The sequence below is a fragment of the Aulostomus chinensis genome, chromosome 18 (assembly GCF_037954235.1).
Source record: "Aulostomus chinensis isolate RoL2024-O1b breed Wild chromosome 18, RoL_Achi_v1.0, whole genome shotgun sequence".
NCBI classification, from domain to species: Eukaryota; Metazoa; Chordata; class Actinopteri; order Syngnathiformes; family Aulostomidae; genus Aulostomus; species Aulostomus chinensis.
In genome coordinates, this window is record NC_141337.1 from 21,642,252 (window position 1) to 21,663,273 (window position 21,022).

A 21,022-nucleotide genomic window follows, 5' to 3' on the forward strand; every position below is an offset into this window, starting at 1 on the left:
TCCAAATACGTTCAGACTGCACTCTAGCCCAGATACTGTTCACACTACCAGAGCACAGACACAGTTTAGATACAGCTTGAGGCCAAGAACACCTCAGGTACGTAGCTAAATGTTTGATAAGGCTTGGAACTTCATTTTTACGCAAGTGTTGAGATATAGATCTATCTTCAGAAAGAGGAAGTAATGGTCACTACATCAAGGTGGTGAATATTCCCTTCATAATATGGCCAAACCCTCACGTGCCTGACCACACATCTGTGGTACCGTCTGTCTCTGTATCACTAAAACCTGCCCCGTGTTTCAGAACTTGGAGGAGAGGGATCATTGGTTAAACTTTAACCAATTCAGTTCACTCATCAATGATGAGTGAGAATGTGGTAAATAAGGTGCGTTGGGTGTGTTTCCATGAACTGCTTTTTTGTTTTTACTGTAGGTCTGCATGGTGCACTGTAATCTATGTACGTAGGAAGTACAATCTGCTTGTGTATTTTTAAGTTTTCTGTCATTTCTATTGTATTTTTATGTTTAGGACCCCAGGTAAACTTAAGAAACATTCGTGTGCTTCTAATGGGGATCCTGGAGCAAACTGGTTAAGAGCACATAAATCAGGCTTCATGAGGCCATCAGAGGACGGTGACGTAGGCTACATCACGCATGGCTTAACAAACAGCAGAAAGAAGGCCACCTTCCAGCAAAGAGGTCTTGATGAAGTACTTTTGACTGGATTGGATTGAGTTGGTATTGGTATTTGAGAACTATGCCAGTTTAAGATGCTCTTTCTCAGACACGCTCCGGGATGTGCAGGGTTTCTTGTTCAAGTTACGGCTGCATTTATTCAGACAGTATAAAAAGTTAGAAGTGAATGGCTGATAAACTGATGCAGCAGTAAGAACATGCTTACGTCCTGATACGATGCAGGTGAATTTCCTTTCTTATTTTGGTTCACATACAGTAAGATGCCTTTCATGGTTATGAAAAACAGTTAATACGAACATGACAGTAAATTTAAAGTTGAATAACTGGACTAGGAACAGTGTTAAACTGCAGTTTTGGGTTTGTAAGAGGCTTTCATCTGGTGACTGAAAGCAGGACAGTTGTGTGTTTTCAGTTCTAAAAAATATTGAAAGGCATCAAGTACATGAAGACCAATATAAGTTCTTGCAAGCGCTCAAGTGTATCTGGCTACCACATCATAATCATGTAAATTACTAATCCCATGTTACATCAAAGACAGAAAAACAGAATAGTGGAGCCACATTTGCATTTTTCTAGCTACATCTGTAGTTTACTACTGGGCCCTTACTCCGAGTCACCAGAACCCTCCACCAATAGGGAGTCAGAGGTCTCGGTGGGCTGTTCCAGATCTCTGTCAATGTCCAATCACGGTAGAGGACAGAAGACGGACACACATTCAAACCAAAACACACATACACGCGCGCAGACACACACACACACACACAGACACACACAAAGGAGAATTGAGGGAGGGAAAGAAGAGAAAAAGACGAAAGACAGTCACATACAGAGCAGGATAAAAAGAACAGACAAGCATAGCAGACCCGTCGACCATGGAGGAAAGTGGGTAGAATCGCCAACGCACATCGGCCTGCTGGGTCGTTCCGTCCCATTTCCCATGTCACTGACAAGGACCTGTGCTACTTCTTGTATCCTGGCCTGCATCAAACCTGTTTTTGGATTAACGCTCTAAACTAAAGTTACAGCCTTGTGGTGTCTCTCTGACCACAAGCCGTAGTAGCAGTACACATCCACGTTTATCTGGACTCGGTGTGCTCGATCCTGTGCTGAAGTAGGAGAAATTTATGAAAAAATGTCTTTTCCAGTTGAATGAAACTCAGTCTCTTAAAGCATTACAGTGATGACAATATAATTTATTTGTAATTGTAAGTATAAGCATGCGAAATCTAGACTTACGGTTTTGTGCAGTCAGTAACTTAACCCCTCACCAAGGAAATTAAATCAGTTCATCACATGAGCCCAAGAGAGCTCTCTGTGCCAACTCTGAAGGTCCTCCCTCCCGCCTCACCACATTCACAATTCTTAAAACACGTTTTGCAACCTTGATCTTTGACCACCAAAATCTAATCGTGTCATCCTCCACGCCGAGGGAACATTCGCACCAAATTGAAAGAAAATCCCCAAAGGCCAAACACCCAATCTGAGACATTATTCAAGGTGTGTGAATTTCTATTCTCGCCAAGGTTCTAGCATAAGGAATTTAAAGGTAAAAACCTCGGTGCAAACAACTGACTACTTCCTCAGTTTCACACACTGCCAACAAACCTGAGATGATTCCCAGATGCATCTGTGGCCAGCGAGTCAGCGAAGCAGGTACGACATGTTGATCATGTAATTCAAGACTTTCTGGAGAGAAAAGCCTTCCACTTTTTGGAAAGCTCGCAGTTTTCACTCATCTCTCGTCCCTGCACCAGGTTGTGAAAGTGACCACACTGATATCAAACCCCATCATTTCACTCCAGTGAAGAGAGGACAAGCTCCAAGAGGGACTGATTTTCTAACACTGAACTCTCCCTCACCATCATCCTAGGAAAATGCATAATCAGCATAAAGAATCTGAGTGCAATTTCCTCCAGGGTGACAGGTCCATATTAGACAAAGAAGGAGCAAAGAAAGTCAAGACGGACACATCACAACTAGGTGCATAATCATCTAACAGCACAAACACACCACGAACATCAAGATTAATTACATCAATAGTTAAGGACTGACACTGTTCCAGGCATATTCAGAGTGCTTTCACATCACGGTCCAAGAGCAGTCATGCAGAGTCCAGTATGAGAGCCACTGATTGAACAGTTTCTAGTAAATGAGACCTCTTCCTTCATTTGTCAATGTGGTGGATGAATGAAACTTCATCTTCCCAGTTAGACCTCTCCTGACAACAACACTTCCTCGAGCCGCCACAGATATGAGGAGGCTACTGCACACAGAAATTATTTTTGTTTTCATATCGAGTCCAAGTCTGACGATAATTAAGCTGTCAAAGACATTCTAAATTCAAATTTTGATGATAACTTTAATATATTCAGTTGTGAAAAATGATCATGGCGGTGGTAAACTCACAGGGCAGTTTCTCCGTCTTTGTCGTGAGACTTCTGCCGAGGCTGTCTGAGTTTGAGCCGCTGCACTGGATGTATGATGGACAGGACTCACAATGTCACTTGCTAGTTTGATAAGTAAGTACAGGCCAAGTCCTGCAAAGCTCAAAACCAGTTATCAAACCTGGCCAGCAGCAGATGCAGAGAGTGATCCGTACCCGAGCCATCTGAAAAAGGCCCGCTTGGAAGTAATTACGACTTGTTGGGAAATACTTTGGATTTTTGGCAGAGAGCAGCGAACAGCAACATTTCAGCATGTGATCAAGATGTGTTCAAGACAGAAGCCTGAAGCGGTCGGAAAATCACTTCTAAGGGTGGATATGCTGTGGATTTTTTTTTTCTTTTTTAATTTAATTTGCATTGTGTCATGATGTAGTTTGTGTGTTTGTTAAATACATATACGATTAAAGAACTTATGTCTCTGGTTTAACTGTTTCGTTCTCTAGTGGAAAATAATATTGAAAAATCCTCCATGACATTCACATGCTAACACGGCGCCGCATGAGTTGGCTGCCTGTTGCAGCAGCTCCCGCTAACTGATTGAGAAGGCCAGCTTTGTCCTGGGATGCCCCCTGGACCAGTGGACGTGGTGGGACAGAGGAGAATGATGGCCAAGCTGTCCTCTCTGTTGAGCACTGACTCCCACCCCATGAACAACACCCTGACAGCCCTGGAGAGCTCCTTCAGTGACAGGTTCCTCCACCCTTAGTGTGGAGGAGAGGTTCCACAGGTCCTTCCTACCTGCAGCTGTCAGACGGTGCAACAAGCACTGCTCCCAGTGACCCCAACTGGGCCAAACCTTCTTGTTTTTTAACAAATATTCAAATCTCATTTTTGTTGCATCCTGACATCCTTAAGCTAAGATATAAAAACTAACACAAAATAATCTACCCAGTCTCAGTAAAGCACTTTCCATCGCAGGTCACTTGCCTGGTGTTTGTCATTAAGTCTAAAACTTAATGATTAATGTATCAGCTTCTTCTAATCTTAGTTTACTTGTTCAGTTCTGCTGCAACTCATACTGGACTTTGGCTTCCTGTGGATTCTACATCTGTTCAACAAGTTGACCTTTCACCTTAAGAAGCCGTCATCATTCACAGCAGCAGAGGGTGCAGCGGGCCCAGCTTCAGAGAACACGTCCACCAACAGGCTGCCAGCACTGGTCGGAGCAGCGCCAACAGGAGCAGCGGACCGAATCCCAAGGAGGTCTGCTGATGGTGAAGGGGTGGACTGAAAGACAGAGGATATTTGCAGTAGGGACACTACATGTAGGACCTGGTCCAGCTGCTAGAAGCCATCTGAAAGCAGCCCAGCATGTGTTCATTTAGGAATATATCCTGGCCTGACGACAGTCTGCTTACAGCATTGGAGGCAGCCATGGCTGTTGTGTCTGGTCCCCGTTCACCACCGCCATTCAGCTCCCCTCCCTCCCGTTTGTTATCTTCCAGCTCTGTCACAGACACAGCACCAGGCCCCTTCTTCTTCTTCAGCTTAGCAAGGATTGATGACTCTCTCTCTGGGAAAGGAGGCATCTCCTCCAAAACAGTGGCCTGAGGGAACAATTCTTTCATCAACATTCATTCTGTGTTTTTATGCAGTTGTGAAAATATCATTCAACGTGAATGAAAGCTAAAGTTGTCTGCTTGAATCAAATCATGTCTGAGAACAGCTTTCTACCCCCTCACTGCAAAACAGTCTCAGCCAATGTTACATACTGCTCGGTACCTACCTTTTGGCCCACTGAAGAAATGTGATCCTCTGCCTATTTCATTGCTGGGCTTGCTTCCTTTCTCACGTTACCAGTATAACAGAAAAAAAAAAATGTCTAAACAGGACAATGAGGGATTTCCTCAATTAGAACTAACCAGGACATCAGTGCTTGCAATAGAAGAGAGCTTCAGATACTCCACAGCACGCTGCTGCAGCTCCACGTCCGAGTTACGAATCTGGCTGTCGCATCGGAGCACCTCTTGGATGGTGGCCTTGGTCTCTGGGAACAGGTTGATAAACTTGATGTAGGCTGACAGCAGCAGGGCTCGAGTCGGCACAGAGCACAGGTGGAACTTGGAGTGGAGGAGGTTGAACTGGACCAGGGGACTGGATGACAGAACCACATAATTATAATTTATCACTTCAAGTGTAATATTAGTACCAAGGCAGCTAAAAGTCAATAACATGCCTGGATCGAGGATCCCCAGCAATGAGGTTACCAAACTCTCCCAGAATGTAGCCTCCAACTTTCACCATGTTTTCATGACAGGCGGGGGCTTGCAAGGCCTGAGAGAGACAGTGAGTCAACGTATGGTTTTCATCTGCAACATAACTCAAAGACACATTTCATCTCTCCTGATTCTCTGAGAGATGCACATTTAACACACGTACGACAACAACAAGCTGCTTTCTTGACAAGTAGAAACATCTGACCACGCTTTGCAATGTTGCTCTGTTGAGGACTTTGCTTTGCGATAAGGAATTCTATCTGGTATCCTCTGTTTGAATTTTCTTGGGCCTCATCCTCATAATTTGTCTGTAAGGTTAAAGCTGGTCTGACCCCAGGGCCTTGACGTGGATCTGGGAGAGAACCTGTGGCGTCTTTCATAATCATAAACTTGTTGTTAGAACACCTACTGTTAGTAAAGCTGACACGCACGGCGCCAGCGTTGTCTATATGTGTAGCTGTGTTTAGACTATGTGAAGGTCACATTTTTGCAGGATGTTCCAATGAGGCATTACTGGTAGTGCCTGACATTACGAGTATGACTGTTTATGAGGGTCGGACACAGATGTTCTGGCGGAGCTGACTCAACCTCATTGTACATCTGTGGTACACCTCCAATAAAATGTCCAGTGAAAGCCGTCTCTGAGTCTGCAGCCTGTTTCTGGTGTCTGACAAATCCCTTCATCACCCATCATTCCTCGACACTGAGAGTCATTAAGGTGAATAAACTGGTTCCATCCTGTTCATCTATAGGGGGACAACGAGCTAAAACTGCAGCTCCACTGCAACAGTGCTTGTAAACTCACTGACTGTCTTCGGCGTTCATGACTTGACATTTTGATGTTCTACAGACTTGACAAGACATTTTATTTAGTCTGTATAGAAAAGGTGTAGCAGTTTAAGAAGGCAATCAGCATGAATCCATTTCAACAACAGAGCGGCCTCTTCATTTAGTGCCTCAATCAAACAATACATGATATACAAGTAGTTGTACCTCAAAGACCGTCTTGGCAGCGTAGCCCTGCACATCGTCTCTGTTGATGACGATCTGAATGACACGATACCACACTTCTTCGCTGACGTAATCGCCAGCGATGCGGATGAGGTTGAGGATGGTGTCGACATACCAGGAGTAATCCACAGCATACTTCTCTGCCAGGATGGCCACTTTCAGCACCTGCGGAACAATGGAACAGGAAAGCGCTCAATCAGTATTAGAGGATTGAATGTAATGAAAGTTATATTGATTTTGGACCATGGTGAGCATTTAGACTACAATTCTGGTCAATCTATTTCATGTTTACGAATGCAGTTGATTCAGTGGTGGGTGTGTTTGTGTGTGTGTGTGTGTGTATGTGCATGTGTGAGTGTAGCATTAGACACTCTCTCAGACACACACCATCTCCTCTCTGATGGAGTAGTCTGCCGTCTCCAGGTAGCTGAGCATCTCAGCTACGATCTGCTTGGCATTGCTGCGGTCACACATGGCGTAGAGCAGATCAGCTGCCCTCTGTCGAACACTCACGTCCCTCTCAGTCTGCAGGGACATGGACAGACAATCACTGATCAAATGTTTGTGCTACAGTTCACACCACTTCTCTTTAAATCTTTTGGTTATGATTGTGAAGTGCAAGGCGCAGCTGGGTAAAAAGTCCAAGTGTGAAGCATCACCTTGAGTGCATTGATGACGGTTTCGATGTGTGTCTTGACGGCTTCATGGGAAAACTCGGAGCTGGCAAGGGTGCACATGCTCTCCAAAGCCAGGTAGCGCAGGTTAGTCTCTCTGTGCTGCAGGAACTGGCCCAGCTGGTTACAGGCTCGCACAAGCAGATTTGGCTCACTGTGGAACAAAACGTAGACCTTTTTATGCATGGAAGCCTTGCTAAACACGCCACATTCTGATCAAATTTAAAACCATGACAGAATAACAAAACAAAACAGAATTTCAGATGAATGCAGCTGCCACTGCCACTGTTAGACTGCTTCCACAAGGGACCAGCTGGTCAAACTGAAGCTAGCTGGCTGTGGTAGCAGACATCCCTGCTGAAATTATGAGGGTACACAGGATGGAGAGGAGGAAGAAGGCCATGAGGGAAGATAACCAGGTCCAGACAAGAGAGACTGATGAAGAAGAGGAACTCTGAAAATCTCTACAGCTCAGACATCTAACTGTTAGCCATGGAGCTCCATCCATACTGCATGACCACTGAGTTGTTGATATTTACACTTCCGCTCTGCTAAATCTGGAAGTGTTGGTGAAGTCAACCACCCCGTTCCAAAACTACAGATCCTGCACCTCAGCACTTTCTTCAAGATCACTAGAGACCTCAATCTCAAGAGACTGGGCACTCATTTCCTCTTTTCTGTGTTTGGGCAACAGTGACACGCAACGGAAAACAGTGGTTTGTAGTGTAGGGCTGCCTAAATTTAAGTGTAACGATATTCAGAAGCAGAATTTCTTTTTTTTTGGGGGGGGGGGTGCAACTTCACCACTAGAAGTCACTGCATCAAACACAACAGTGTATTACACCCTCATGTAACCCAACATGTTAACTGTTGTCCTGATTTATGTTAGTAACTCCAGTCGTGGATGAACTGAAGACGATCCAGTGCTGCTGGGTATATTTAGTTAACCTGCCAGGCTCTTCACACTCACCTGTCATAGTGGATGATTAGCGAGATCGCCTCAAACAAGATAGCATTCTTGGCATTGGAGTGCTGCACCTTCTTGGACTTTGGTGGCTCCTGGGCCTTATTGAGGATGGTTTCCAGACACTCTACCAACCGACCCTTCACAGCACCATCTTCTGGTGGAGGATAGCACTGCAGTAGGCGCAGCAGCTTGCAGGAGAGCCACGGTGCCGGGACAAAGTAGTAAGTATAATCCTGCAGGTCTGTGGATGCTGATGACACAATCTGGAGAACCAACAGAGAATTTCATTGAAGCACTTATTTATTGACTGCCATCTTGGTAATGAGCATCAGTGGTCCAGGCATCACCCTGGGAAGCCTCACTTTGATCACCAACGGGCACCAACAAGACCTTCTGATACAACCATCAAATAAGGTGTACATTGTAGTTCAATATTGAACTTGAAAGACACTTTATTGTCCCCCTGAGGGTTACAATGTAACAATGTTTGAATTATATGAAATTTACATGAATACAAGCTGATAAATGGGAGAATGTAAGCACAAATCTTGTGTGTGAGACTAAAAAACAATGTTGTGACTCAGAACGTCTTATTCTGAATTCTGTGAATATGACAACGGATCAATAACTGAACAACACCATATTTTGCAGCCTTTCCCACTGACGAATTAAACACTGTGTGCCCATCATCTAATCCATCCTGACAGTTTCATAATGAACCAAAATGTTTTTATACTTCTCATCTGAACATAAACGGTCTCTCATGTTGTGTGAATGAGAGAGGAGACAGCATCTGCACTCAATTACGTGAGTCTCAATCTGGCCTTACTCACTGTTCAACTGTCCAATGACAATCAGACAGGGTTCCCCCATTAAACGCAAGAAAAGAAGACAACTGTGCAGGATGCGGACACTGGATATTTTAGCATTTTAGCATGTGGGCATCACATTGGTTTGTTCAGCTCCGTAGCTCACTCTCATTGTTTTCATACTCCCTATGTGCTCATTTCTCAAAACACATTTTATGATTAAGTTTGCACTTCCCCTGTCATTGTTGATGGACAATGGCAGGGGAAGCACTGTGCATACACATGCAGAGCTCACCCTGCTAAGTCTAGAGACGGCCAGGGAAACGCAGGTCTTGAACTCATCTGGATTCTTCTGGCTCAGACAAGTAATGAGAGAAATTGCTGCTGTCACCACACCCTACACACACACACACACACACACACACACACACACACACACACACACGCACACGCACACACACGCGCGCACGTACAATGATTAACCCCAGTGATATCACAGCACAGTGGATAGCAGGTGAACCAGTGATTCAAAAACACACTGAGCTCACACTACTAATTTCATTCAATTACAGCTCCATAGTGTAAATTAGTTATCAAGTTTGTTTTATGACAGAAAACATCAACTCTACCATATACTCTTCTTACCATGTGCTGGTCATTGAGGAGATGGACCACGCGTGACGTCCACTCACCCATCAGCACCAGGTCAGGGGAGGTTTTATAGAGCCGAAGCAGACACAGGGCCGCTGACTGTTTGACACTGTCCATCGTGTCACTGTAGTGAATCACATTCACAGTGGTTGAACGAGCGGTTAAGTGAATTAAGTTCATCTGGTTTCTACCATCTCTTCCACAACTCAAAGAGAAAGTCCCACTTACCCAGCCACCAGGATGCGAGGGATTTCACTGGCAAAGGCCTCGGCCATCTCACGGCTGCCAACGTTCGCAATGCAGTGAAGTGCCAGGCACATGAAGGTGGGGTTGCGGCTGGACAAATCATTCTTGATGGCATTGTTGATCAGACGGATTAGTTCACTGTTGCTGTTAACCAGCACTGAGATGAACAGGTAGCCCTGGAGCAGAGGGAGAGGGAGATAGAGATAGAGAAAGAGATAGAGAGAGATATAGTATCAGTAAGGGAACAGTGGTTGTGCCACATCATATTACACGACTGAACTTCCTTTGTCATTTTACTTGGTCCAGCAAAGGCAAGTTAATGCAATATAATACACAAGCCAACTAAAAACCCTTCATGATGGTTCGATTGTTTGAGAGAGACACTGAACCAACATTCAATCTTTTTACACTGGAGGCTTCCTTTCCAGGGCGGCCCGGGGGTGCAGTGGTCAGCACTGTGGCCCCCATCAAGAAGGTTGTGGGTGGAGCCCCGACTGGAGCACGGGGTCTTTCTGTGTGAGTCTCCATGTTCTCCCTGTTCCTGCTGGGTTCTCTCTGGTACTCCATCTTCCTCCACAGTCCAAAGACATCAAGAGGGACCAGGTTAATCCAGACTCTAAATTGACCGTAGGTGTGGCTGGGAGAGCCAATGGTTGTCTGTCTCTATGTGTTGGCCCTACCATGGACTGGTGACCTGTCCAGGGGGAAGGCTGCTGGGATAGGCTCCACCCCCCTGCCACTCTTATGGATGGTTGGATGGACGGATGGGTTTCCTTTCTACTATTACTAGATAAACAGGAACTACTGCCGCATCGGGATCTCATACCTACTGGGTTTTTTTTAGGCTAAAGCCACACTAATAACTAGGGGTGTAACGATACATGACCATTCTGACCAGGATGTGACGATGGCAGGAGTTAAGTGAGGTCCTTAAGCCACGAACAACTCTCACAACACTGATAAGCACTGAAGCTACACCTTCAGCATCTATGATCCTGGCCTTCAGAGTCACAGTTGTCCACTCTATGGAAGCAAAAGAGGGAGACAGGACAACAGTGACCCAGGTCAAGGCTGGCGTCAGAGACATCCTGGAGGACAGGTACTCATCCTCCACAAATGTAGAGCGCTTGATCCAAGATTTAAAGCTCTTCGTCATGTGGATGATGCCTGTCATGACAGGATCTTCAACAGCCTCACCAGAGATTGTGGTCATGGAAGAACAGATATTGCAGTAATTTCATGTCCACTTCATCAAACATCTTCTTCACTGACTATTTAGAAACTAATGGCTTGTGTCAGTTGCAATAATAACTTAAACATATTTATACTTTTGTTTTGTATTTTATTTTACAGAGTGAGGAGGCCACAGGGACAACAGCAGCCACTTCATGCCCAGAGACATCTGAATCATCTCCTGTCAAGAAGTCAGCGATGGCTGAACTGTGTGGTGAGCTCTTCCAGACGCAGGTGGGAAACCAGGATGCCTCACAGCTGGTGAAGGAGGAGGTTGCCGCATTCAAGGCAGGGAGCTGTATTTCAGGAGACTCTGACCCACTTCTATGGTGGAAGACCAATGAGCAAATACATCCCCTACCTGCCAAGTGAGCAAGCGCTACCTCGCCATACCAGCTACCTCTGTCCCTAGCGAGAGGGCATTATCAACTGCTGGGGACACTGCAACTGCCAGCAGATCAGCACTTTCTGCAGACAATGAGAACAAATTAATATTTCAGGCAAAGAATAGGAAGATTGAATAAAACTGAACAGGGCTACATGCTGGAGCTGTCAGTGCTGCACTTTCCATGTGGAAGTTTTGTTATTCTGAGCAATCTCAAACTGTGAGGAATTTAGTTTTATAATATTTTATAGATATTTTGTTTATTTGAGAATATTTTGTTTAACTTATTACCAGACAGCACTTTAAAACAAGATTCTATTTTTTATTTCAGCTTCATATTTTGTTGTAACGTTAGAAATTGCTGGTTTACCCAAATTTATGTTTTGGATTTGGTTCCCACACTGTACCAAAAACGAACCGAACCGTGGCCTAAAAACTGAGGTACATATCGAACTGTGATTTTTAGGTATCATTACGCCCCTACTAATAACCAGACTGCACCAGGAGTGAGCATGTCCCAACTGCACCTAGGTTAACGTCAACCTCAACAATACTGCAAATTACATGTATCCTCTAAGAAACAGCGTGAAAGGTGACATCAGTTTAATACCGTCTGCAACTGATATCTCCAGCTCCTGGAATCAAAGTATCCTTCAGCAGGATACTGAACCTCTTCTTGCTCCTGATGCCTTCACTGTCGATGTATGAATGTGTGTTAATGTGTTAGCAAGTTGGCAACTCCCATACCACCCCCTGCCAATGAGTGGATGAGTGAATGGGTGAAGATTAATGTGTTGCAAAGCACTGTAAACCAGAAAAGAATTCAATAAATAGTCAAGTCAGCCTTTTACATTTGTGTAAATGTGTAGTTGCTCTTAAACTAATACTGTTTTATGTATCCTAACATCCTGCTGCAATTCAGAAAACAAACAAACTGATGTGACACCTTCAGATAGTCTCAAAGCTTCAACAGCCTTCAGAAAGAAAATTGTGATGCGTCTTCAAATCAATCACCTTGATTGATTTGAAGAACTTAACAGTTGGCAATTCCACAGTTTAACCACAGAATGGTTCCTATGGACACTGAGCAAGGTCAAATCAAGTTATAAAACAGCTGTGTCGACCAGCTGACACTGAGGATCTCTGAGTCTGGCCACCGTATGGACTGTGACACACAGGTCACTGATCCCTGGTCTGTCAACACTGAGTCACAAGCCTTGGCTGTGGTGCTCGTTATCAGGGCAATAGACTGTTCTATCCATCTATGTGCAGTCTATAGGCACTGCCTGGCCAAAAACAAAGTCCCCACCAGAAACATGGTCACACACTCTCATGTCTCATTGGAGCGCCTTTCGCTTTGATTTTGGCACCCATTCACTGTGGCATGGTTTCGACAAGCCTCACAAGCAATGTTACAAGATTTATTTCCATCCAGGGTTGCATTCATTTTTCACCATGATCTTGTATTGATGATGGGGGAGTTTGACCGCTGTGCAAAGCCGTCTCCAGCACATCCCAAAGATTCCCAATGGGGTTCAGGTCTGGACTCTGTGGTGGCCCATCCATGTGTGACAATGACATCTCGTGCTCCCTGAACCACTCTTTCACAATTTGTGCCCGATGAATCCTGGCATTGTGACCTTGGAATACACCCGTGCCATCAGGGAGGAACAAATCCATTGATGCAATCACCTGGTCATTCAGTATATTCAGGTAGTCAGCTGACCTCATTGTTTGGGTGCATCATGTTGCTGAACCTTGACCTGACCAACTGCAGCACCACCAGATCATAGCACTGCCCCCACAGGCTTGTCCAGGAGGCACCAGGCACGATGGGTGCATCACTTCATGTGCCTCTCTTCTTACCCTGATGTATTTGTGAATATTCTCAGTTATCCAGGTCATCGTAATCCTCAAAAAATGATCAAACCAGGCAACTGGACTCAATCCTCTTGTAAGTGAAGACGTTTCGCCTCTCATCCAAGAAGCTTCTTCAGTTCAGAAGAAGAGAACTGAAGAAGCTTCTTGGATGAGAGGCGAAACGTCTTCACTTACAAGAGGATTGAGTCCAGTTACCTGGTTTGATCATTTTTGGAGGATTCTTACCCTGATGCGCCCATCGCTCTGGAACAGGGTAAATCTGGGCTCATCAGGCCACATGACCTTCTTCCACTGCCCCAGAGTCCAATCTTTATGCTCCCGAGAAAACTGAAGGCTTTTTTTTATTTTCGAGTTAGCCTCATGGATAATGGTTTTCTTAAGGCTATACAACTGTTCAGTCTCAATCCCTGGAGTTCCATTCACACTGTGCGTGTGGAAATGCTCTTACTTTCACTATCAAACAGAGCCCTGAGTTCTACTGTTTTTCTTTGGTTTGATTTCACCAAATCTTTGAGGGATCGCCGATCACAATCAATCAAGGTTTTTTCCCCCGACCACATTTCTTCCTCAAAGACAATGGTTCCCCACTATCCTTCCAGTTTGTACTAATGCATTGGACAGTCTTAATCCAATTTTAGTAGTTTCAACAATCTCCTTAGATGTGACCAAATCACAACTGAAGCACTTTTGCGCTTCCTATGGGCTTTTCCTTAATTAAGTCTAAATTCTTGCTTGTGTTGTACGTCGCTTTGGACAAAAGCGTCTGCTAAATGAAATTGTAGAATTGTAGAATGTTTTCTCTGCTTGATGCATGCCAATGATTTGACCCTCTTCAAACACACTAACATCTCCTCCACGACCACAGGATGTGTCATGGTTGTTTAAGAAATGAGAAACCAACTGAAAGATAATTGCCCATGCAGTAATTATCCAATAGGATAATCTATATATCTAGAAAGAGATTTTGAATTTCCATGTATGCATTTTCTACCATTTATCCTGTTCAGGGTGGTGGGGGTGGAGCCTATCCCAGCAGCCTTCCCCCTGGACAGGTCACCAGTCCATGGTAGGGCCAACACATAGAGACAGACAACCATTGGCTCTCCCAGCCACGCCTACGGTCAATTTAGAGTCTGGATTAACCTGGTCCCCTCTTGATGTCTTTGGACTGTGGAGGAAGCTGGAGTACCAGAGAGAACCCAGCAGGAACAGGGAGAACATGGAGACTCACACAGAAAGACCCCGTGCTGCAGCCGGGGCTCCACCCAGAACCTTCTTGCTGGGGGGCCACAGTGAGGACCACTGCTCCACCGGGACGCCCCAGATTAAATATCAGCCCACAATTTATTTATTATGAATTTAGTAAATACCATCAAGATAGTCTGTGTAAAAATAATCAAACACAGCTTCACTCTGGTGCATGTGCACACACACACACACACGCACGCACACGTATGAACAGACACACACACCAACTTACAATCTGTTTTTCTGTATACTTGTTGGAGCTCAGCAAGTTGACTGCCTCCATGTGTCCAAAATCAATGTCGTGGCCAAGCAGGAATATAAAGAGCAGCTTGCAGACGTATTTCTTCTTGCTGTAGCCATCCAGAGCTTTGTCCCCTTTGAACTTGGAGCGAATGTTGGCCAGCTCTTTATTGATCCGCTTGATCTCCGCTTCCTTGCTTTTACCTGACAAGCAAAAGAAAAAGGTAACGTGTTAGTTTTCAATATATAAATGTATATAAAGAACCTGGCAATAAAAACTCTTCTGGATTCCTGAGGTTAGATGAGGACCTCCTCATTTCAGCCTCTTTGTCTTTTTTTTTTTTCATTCAAACCAAGACATAAATATTGTTCCCATTGTAGCTCATCAGTAATGCTACTACATATCCCAGTGTCCACAGTGGGAGTGAATATTAAAACTCAGGCGGTCCAGGACAAGTGGGTCGCTCTGAGCCCTGACACTCAAGTTGGCAAAGACCAATGAATTTGATGAGGCTGCAACAAATAATCAATTAATCGTCAAAATAAAATCGATTTCCTGCTGCAATTTTCAGATGGCCTGAGGCTACAATATTGTCAAAGGCTAACTGTGTGTCAAAAGAACCATTTGAAATTAATACATTGTGGTGCTGCAGGCTCCAGACTCATAAACACATGGAATTGCTGCTTCTTCTTTTTGTCAAAAATGACAAATGGAAGATTATTTGAGTTAAGAGCTGTCTGATGGAGAAAAAATAGTACATTACTTAAAATTTCCTATACTAATTTATTATTCGGTTAATTGAGAAAATAATCGTGAGTGGCAGCCCTAAAATTTGCAATTCAATCTTTTCTCTTAGTTCTGGCAAAGATAAACATAACACAGGCTTCTTGTACAGTGCTCATTGAGAAACACACGAGCACTTGCTCCATGAGCAACTGAAGTAACTTCAGCCGTGAGAAAAGGCCGTCAAACCAATCCCTATCCTCAACAGGCTCTATTTGGTTCATAGGTAGGGATCTATTTTCAGGAAGGGGTGCATTCGTGAAGCAGAATGAAAGCAAGTTTTCTGTCTTGAAAGCATAAGTGGTATCTTAGTCAAAACAACTTCCTCTTGTGTTTTCTACATAATATACGTTTACAGCTGCAGTAGCCAATTTTCTCGGCAGCCTGCCGCACGTTAAAATAAGCAATTTGGATATAAGAGTTGGGAATCTTTCCATCTACCTGGTTAATAAGTCCAGTAATCGCTTTTTTGAGTACAGGTCTTTTTTTGGCTCACCCTAACCCTGTTAACCCCTGAGGGAAATACACGGCTCCTAAATGCTCCGCTGTGCTCAGCAGCGAGTGACTAGCTGAGCTGAGCCGGGATTTTCAGTCTTGAAGTTCTCTTAAAACAATGGTGTCTACAACACAAAGCAAGTGTCAGCAAACCAGAACACTACACAATGAGCTAATGATTCTGTCAGTTCTTCACTTCTAGCAGGCCTCTGACTCATTCTCATTTGAGTCATTATCAATTGCACTATTATAGAAGATACAGATCAAATCCTCCAGCAGGTAAACATTTGATTTGACTGTGCCTTTAAATATTGACAATCTTTACTAAATGTGTCAAAAATTTGTTGAGCCACTGTGTTTTTTCCTCTCATTTTGAAATACAGACTTGAATGTTGGAGAAGCTGAACCGTCTCACTGTTTCATTTGGATACAGGTTTCAGATTTTGAAATTTACTTTGTGTTTCAATGTCAGGTTTAAGCCAGTTTAGTTTAATGCTGTGGGGGGACCATGCTTTCAAAATTAGAAGTCTTTCTTGTTGCAGTGTCATTTTATTGACAGTGATATTCATTTGGACTGAATACAATTGGTTGAGCTTCAAAGCTCAAGTGTTTACCTGTGAATAAGCAGAGCTTCTCTCAATTCAAAGTTTAACAGAACACCGGTCACACGAACGAAGCTAAAGCTTAGTTAGCTCAGCTGAAGAAATTCCTAAGAAGCGCAACAGCTCAGCAGTGACCTACAGTTTTCAGGTCATCAGCTAAACAGATAGTAGAATTGTGATAATCCAGCTTTGTTTGGCAGATCTGGCACTCTGGGGTCATGCCTTCAAATTTGTGAGTTCTTCCAGGAGCTTGACTTTTTCGACATCTGGCAGTGTTACTGAAAGCCTGGCTGTGACAAGGCCACGTGTCAATGGCAGGTTCAGCACACAGCTGGTGGCTTCAGACCAGAGCTGCAACTCACAAAACTGTTAAGTCGTAACTCTGTCTAAAAGTAAGTCATGCTAATTCATGCTTTCTATCATGAATATTCAAATAATGTTGCATAACTACTACTGCTGTATTGGGGAAGGTTGATGTCCATCCTCTAGCAATGGGCAGCCCCATGCAGGGACCAACCCCCATTCTCTCTCTGTGTGCTGCGGTCAGGAGCATTGAGCTCACAAACATGATGGTAGGGGAATCCGGAGCAACCACAGAACACACACAGACAAGGGAGAGCATGCAAACTCCACACAGACAGGACCTGGAACAGCAGGGATTCCAAGCTGAGAGCAACAAAGCTAACAGCCATGGCGTCAAAGCTGATAGCACAAATAGTTTTCCTTTACAAACCCACTCAAAGTGTGAAAAAAGAGAACAAAATTCAAACAGTATCCATATTTTGAAAAGCTTCTTGGTAAACTTGCTTTTTTTTTTTGTAATTACTTGGCAAGACAATCATTTGGAGTGTCTTGGAGCGCTTGCTACAGTTCCGGGGATCTAGAGTCTCAGTGGCTTCCGTCTCTGCGTGTGCTGCAGACTGACTGGACGGTGCTGAGGTCAGGGTTTTGTGGGGGCCAAGCCATCTGCTGCAGGGCTCCTTGTTCTTTTTGTTGTTGAGGATAGTTCTTTCTAACTCCAGCAAGTGTGCTTGAAGTCACTGCCATGCTACGGAATCCATGTGAGGCTGTTCAGACATATACCAATCAGATGGTGTAATATCATAGAATGTGCCAGTACTTCAAGAGTGAACAGGCCACCCCTTCTGACCAAACCCCTGACTCCTTTGTAGAAATGCAGCCACAAACCTGCCTGCAGCCTCCACCACGCCTCACGACAGCCAAATAGTTCTCATTTTGACTCATCAGTCTACAGCAGAATTCTTGGATTTTCATTTGCAGATGAGTCACTTGACCACAAGTCTTCCATAAACATCTGACCAGTCCTCACCTCAAGGGTAACCAAGTCCCACTGGTTTTGCAAGATCTTAAGAGGGAATGCATTTACAGGGAAGTCAGCTTGATGTTTGATTCGTCTGCAATACTACATCTCCTTGGACAGATGCCATGTTTCTCCTCCTCTACAGAGGAACTTGGACAGCACATCTGGAAACACTTGTCTGTTGTGGAATTTATGCTTGTGAAACACCTCAATAGCCCCTTTTTCACAACACAGCACTTTCAAGATGGGACGATTATGCCGCTGTTGTGCCTCGCTGTACACGGAAACAAAACTGGGAACGGACTGATGCGCCTCTGATCTGGCTGCAGAGTTATTAACAGTGCCAAATCAACGCCTGTGTGAAAGAGACAGCTGGATTAGCAGACCAGCACATTCAAAGCACTGATGCTGTGGACATTGTGGCAGCTTTAGATTTGTGTTGCTTGGTTCTGTGTAAACAAGCAAGTGTCGTGGTGGCAGAGTCATTTTAATGGCAGCATTTGAGTGTCTGTGTGTAAACAGGGCTACAGATGCTTGCCTCTTCAGCTGCTCCTGTTGAGGTGTCAGTTTAGGATTTTGGTTCATCTGACATATCGTGTGGTTCATCAGCATTTGTTTGGTTTGATTTTTGAATCGTGCTCAAGGCTACACTCCACTCTTCTACTGGAATCAGGTGCTGATACTAACGTTCAGGCAGACGTCATTCCCACATCAGCTTGTGCTGGACAACGAGCTCACAGTAGCCTTACATGAGACACTTCACCATTCAAATGGAATGCATTTAACTTGGAAGCATTTCTGTAGAGTTTCTGCTCTTTCAACCAGACGTGCTGTGTAGTATTCTACAGCATCGTGATGTGATCTTAAAACAATAACAATGATAATATTCAACAGAGTGGGCCCTGGTTTGGAAATCAGTAGATTTGATAGGAATCAAAACTGAAAAATGTAATGGGCTTCGACTGCAACTGAAGAAATGTGGATCAGTGTAGCTGTAAAATGGTTATTGCGTAACATCAAAAGTGCTTGAAATTGAATATGTTCAAATCAACTCCTTCTTAATGATACAAGTGCACAGATCATTACGAGTGCAACAAGTTCAATACACTTGGAATCTGCAATTCAATGACAGGCATCATTAATCGGTTCGTATGAAAGTTGTAGGGAGCCACAGCCACCAGATAAAAAGTCCCGATCAGTTTATAGTCCATCCAGTTTATCAAGACATATAAAAACCCGATATTTACAAGCCTGCAATCTAAAACGTGATTCATAGCTGGCCTCACTGGCAATCTTGAGTCATAACAATCCCGTTAAATCTGACATGGATAGTAGAATAGTAAAAGAACCTGTGCACCTGCAAACAATTTAGAACAAGAAATGAATCCAACTCTCTCAACGACATCTAGCAACTCTGGCCAGGAACTGCTACTCTAACATTAGCTCGTCAACATATGGACATTCAGTTAGCAACTTGTGGGCAAAACCCTTTTAACCTCTGTCACAACTATTATCGAATACATCATTGGAACATGCATAAAATCTAGAAAATGTGAAGTTGCATTCAGCTGTCTTACACTGAGATAACAAGGCTGCTGAAGATGTGTGGGGTTTATATCCTTGGCTCACTTTAAGGATGCAGTGATACACTAATTAGTTAAGACTTAATTAAAGGAGACGGCAGTGTGAGGATTTTCCCTTTCCTTGCAGTATTTGAGAAAATCTGAAAAGCCTAATTATTATACCATTTACCTCAACAACCATGGCATGAAAAAGTGATTCTGGCACATTCCCAATGATGACACTACTCAGGGTGATGCAGCTATTTCATCACTCTTCCTCAACCACATTTCACATGATAAAAAATATTTTTCAGTCCAGCATTTTGCAGTGAAATTTATGTTTTAACCCAGCCTTACAACATCCAGTAACATTTCCCGCATAGGGAGCAATAGACACGCAACATACACGAGATGGATAATGGATGAATGCTTGGCATTTCTTGGGTGTAACAGCTTGCAAGAAACTGAATCAATAAGCTCAAAAACTAATGGTATTTTTTCCTTTTGTTCATGACAGGGCAATGTATGAGAGTAAGATGTTGTCTCTTGTAAATCAGCTAACTGCATTATTTCAAGTAGAATCTGTGTTTGTGAATATCAGTGATAATTATGTGTTATTTTAAAGCCTGTGTTTGTTGCTCTCACTTATTTAAGTGTTCATGATCAAATATACTGTGTAACTGCAGTGACTATTCAAAGAGCAGACATTGAAAGCGTATTCTTCAAATAAAGGTTATAATAAAGGCATGAAATCTTGACATAGGCTGTCTGAATCAAATTCAAGGCATGCGTAATGCTAGTGGCTCAACCAAGCGCAGTGCAGAGTGTGAAGTCTGGAGTCTGAGGGTCCAGAAGTCTGAGAGTCTGTCACAGTGACACAGGTGACAGGATCCTCAGTGGGTTGGAAGCTCTCTCTATACATGCAGGACATATGCATGGATGCAAAGCCATAAGAGATCAAAGTCAGACAGTTAGAGAGGTGACCCAACCCATGGCCCCAACCCTCAAACAGACACTGCACTCGCCTTGGTAAAGGAGGTAAGAAATCTCCGGTAGTCTGTCTATACACGCCTGTCCTGACTCAGTTAACTCAACAACTATTTGCCTGATTGACATCAAACCTGGTGTGTGCATTGTTGGTCTATTAACAAAGAGCAATGCAGAACTCGATGTCCACTGGTGTATCACTGTTGGCTAAAACGTGGAAAAAAATAATTCAATTGGTGATATAATTACTAAATATGTTCAAATTCGTAGTGTCTTACATGAAAAACAGAACAGTTATTATCTATGAAAGCAAGAAACCGGTCTGGTTTGACTGGAGCTCTGAAGGAAGGACGGTTCAGGAGGAGTGGGCTGCCATGCTGTCAGATCTCCATTGAGCCAAAACGCGATATCACACCTGAGAAATTGACCTCCGCTCACGATCTGGGTGTTTATGACCTCAGCTTGACCCAACGCGCCAGACACAATCGCTACAGGCCGGGGCTTCTACACCCAAGCATCAAACAATTGGTTCAACTGCAGCAAATGAGGGACTAATGTTCCTGCAGGAGG

At 43.9% G+C, this 21,022-nt stretch overlaps 1 protein-coding gene across 3 annotated transcripts in view; it reads right to left on the minus strand.

The window, feature by feature from the left end:
• ap2a1 (adaptor related protein complex 2 subunit alpha 1) overlaps positions 1-21,022 on the minus strand; it is a 28,687-nt gene that overhangs the window by 6,596 nt on the left and 1,069 nt on the right. For 2 of the 3 annotated variants that reach the window (XM_086186151.1, XM_086186149.1), the window contains exons 2-13: positions 14,694-14,905; positions 9,697-9,890; positions 9,463-9,592; positions 9,113-9,214; positions 8,012-8,271; positions 7,027-7,195; positions 6,755-6,892; positions 6,350-6,532; positions 5,317-5,414; positions 5,003-5,234; positions 4,499-4,687; positions 4,213-4,367 (exon numbers count right to left, since the gene is read on the minus strand). In XM_086186151.1, the coding sequence (XP_086042277.1) occupies positions 4,213-4,367; positions 4,499-4,687; positions 5,003-5,234; positions 5,317-5,414; positions 6,350-6,532; positions 6,755-6,892; positions 7,027-7,195; positions 8,012-8,271; positions 9,113-9,214; positions 9,463-9,592; positions 9,697-9,890; positions 14,694-14,905 (2,062 nt within the window). Of the gene's footprint in view, positions 1-1,303; positions 1,367-4,212; positions 4,368-4,498; positions 4,688-5,002; positions 5,235-5,316; positions 5,415-6,349; positions 6,533-6,754; positions 6,893-7,026; positions 7,196-8,011; positions 8,272-9,112; positions 9,215-9,462; positions 9,593-9,696; positions 9,891-14,693; positions 14,906-21,022 lie in introns of all 3 variants that reach the window. The other variant, XM_086186150.1, reaches the window with a different exon arrangement.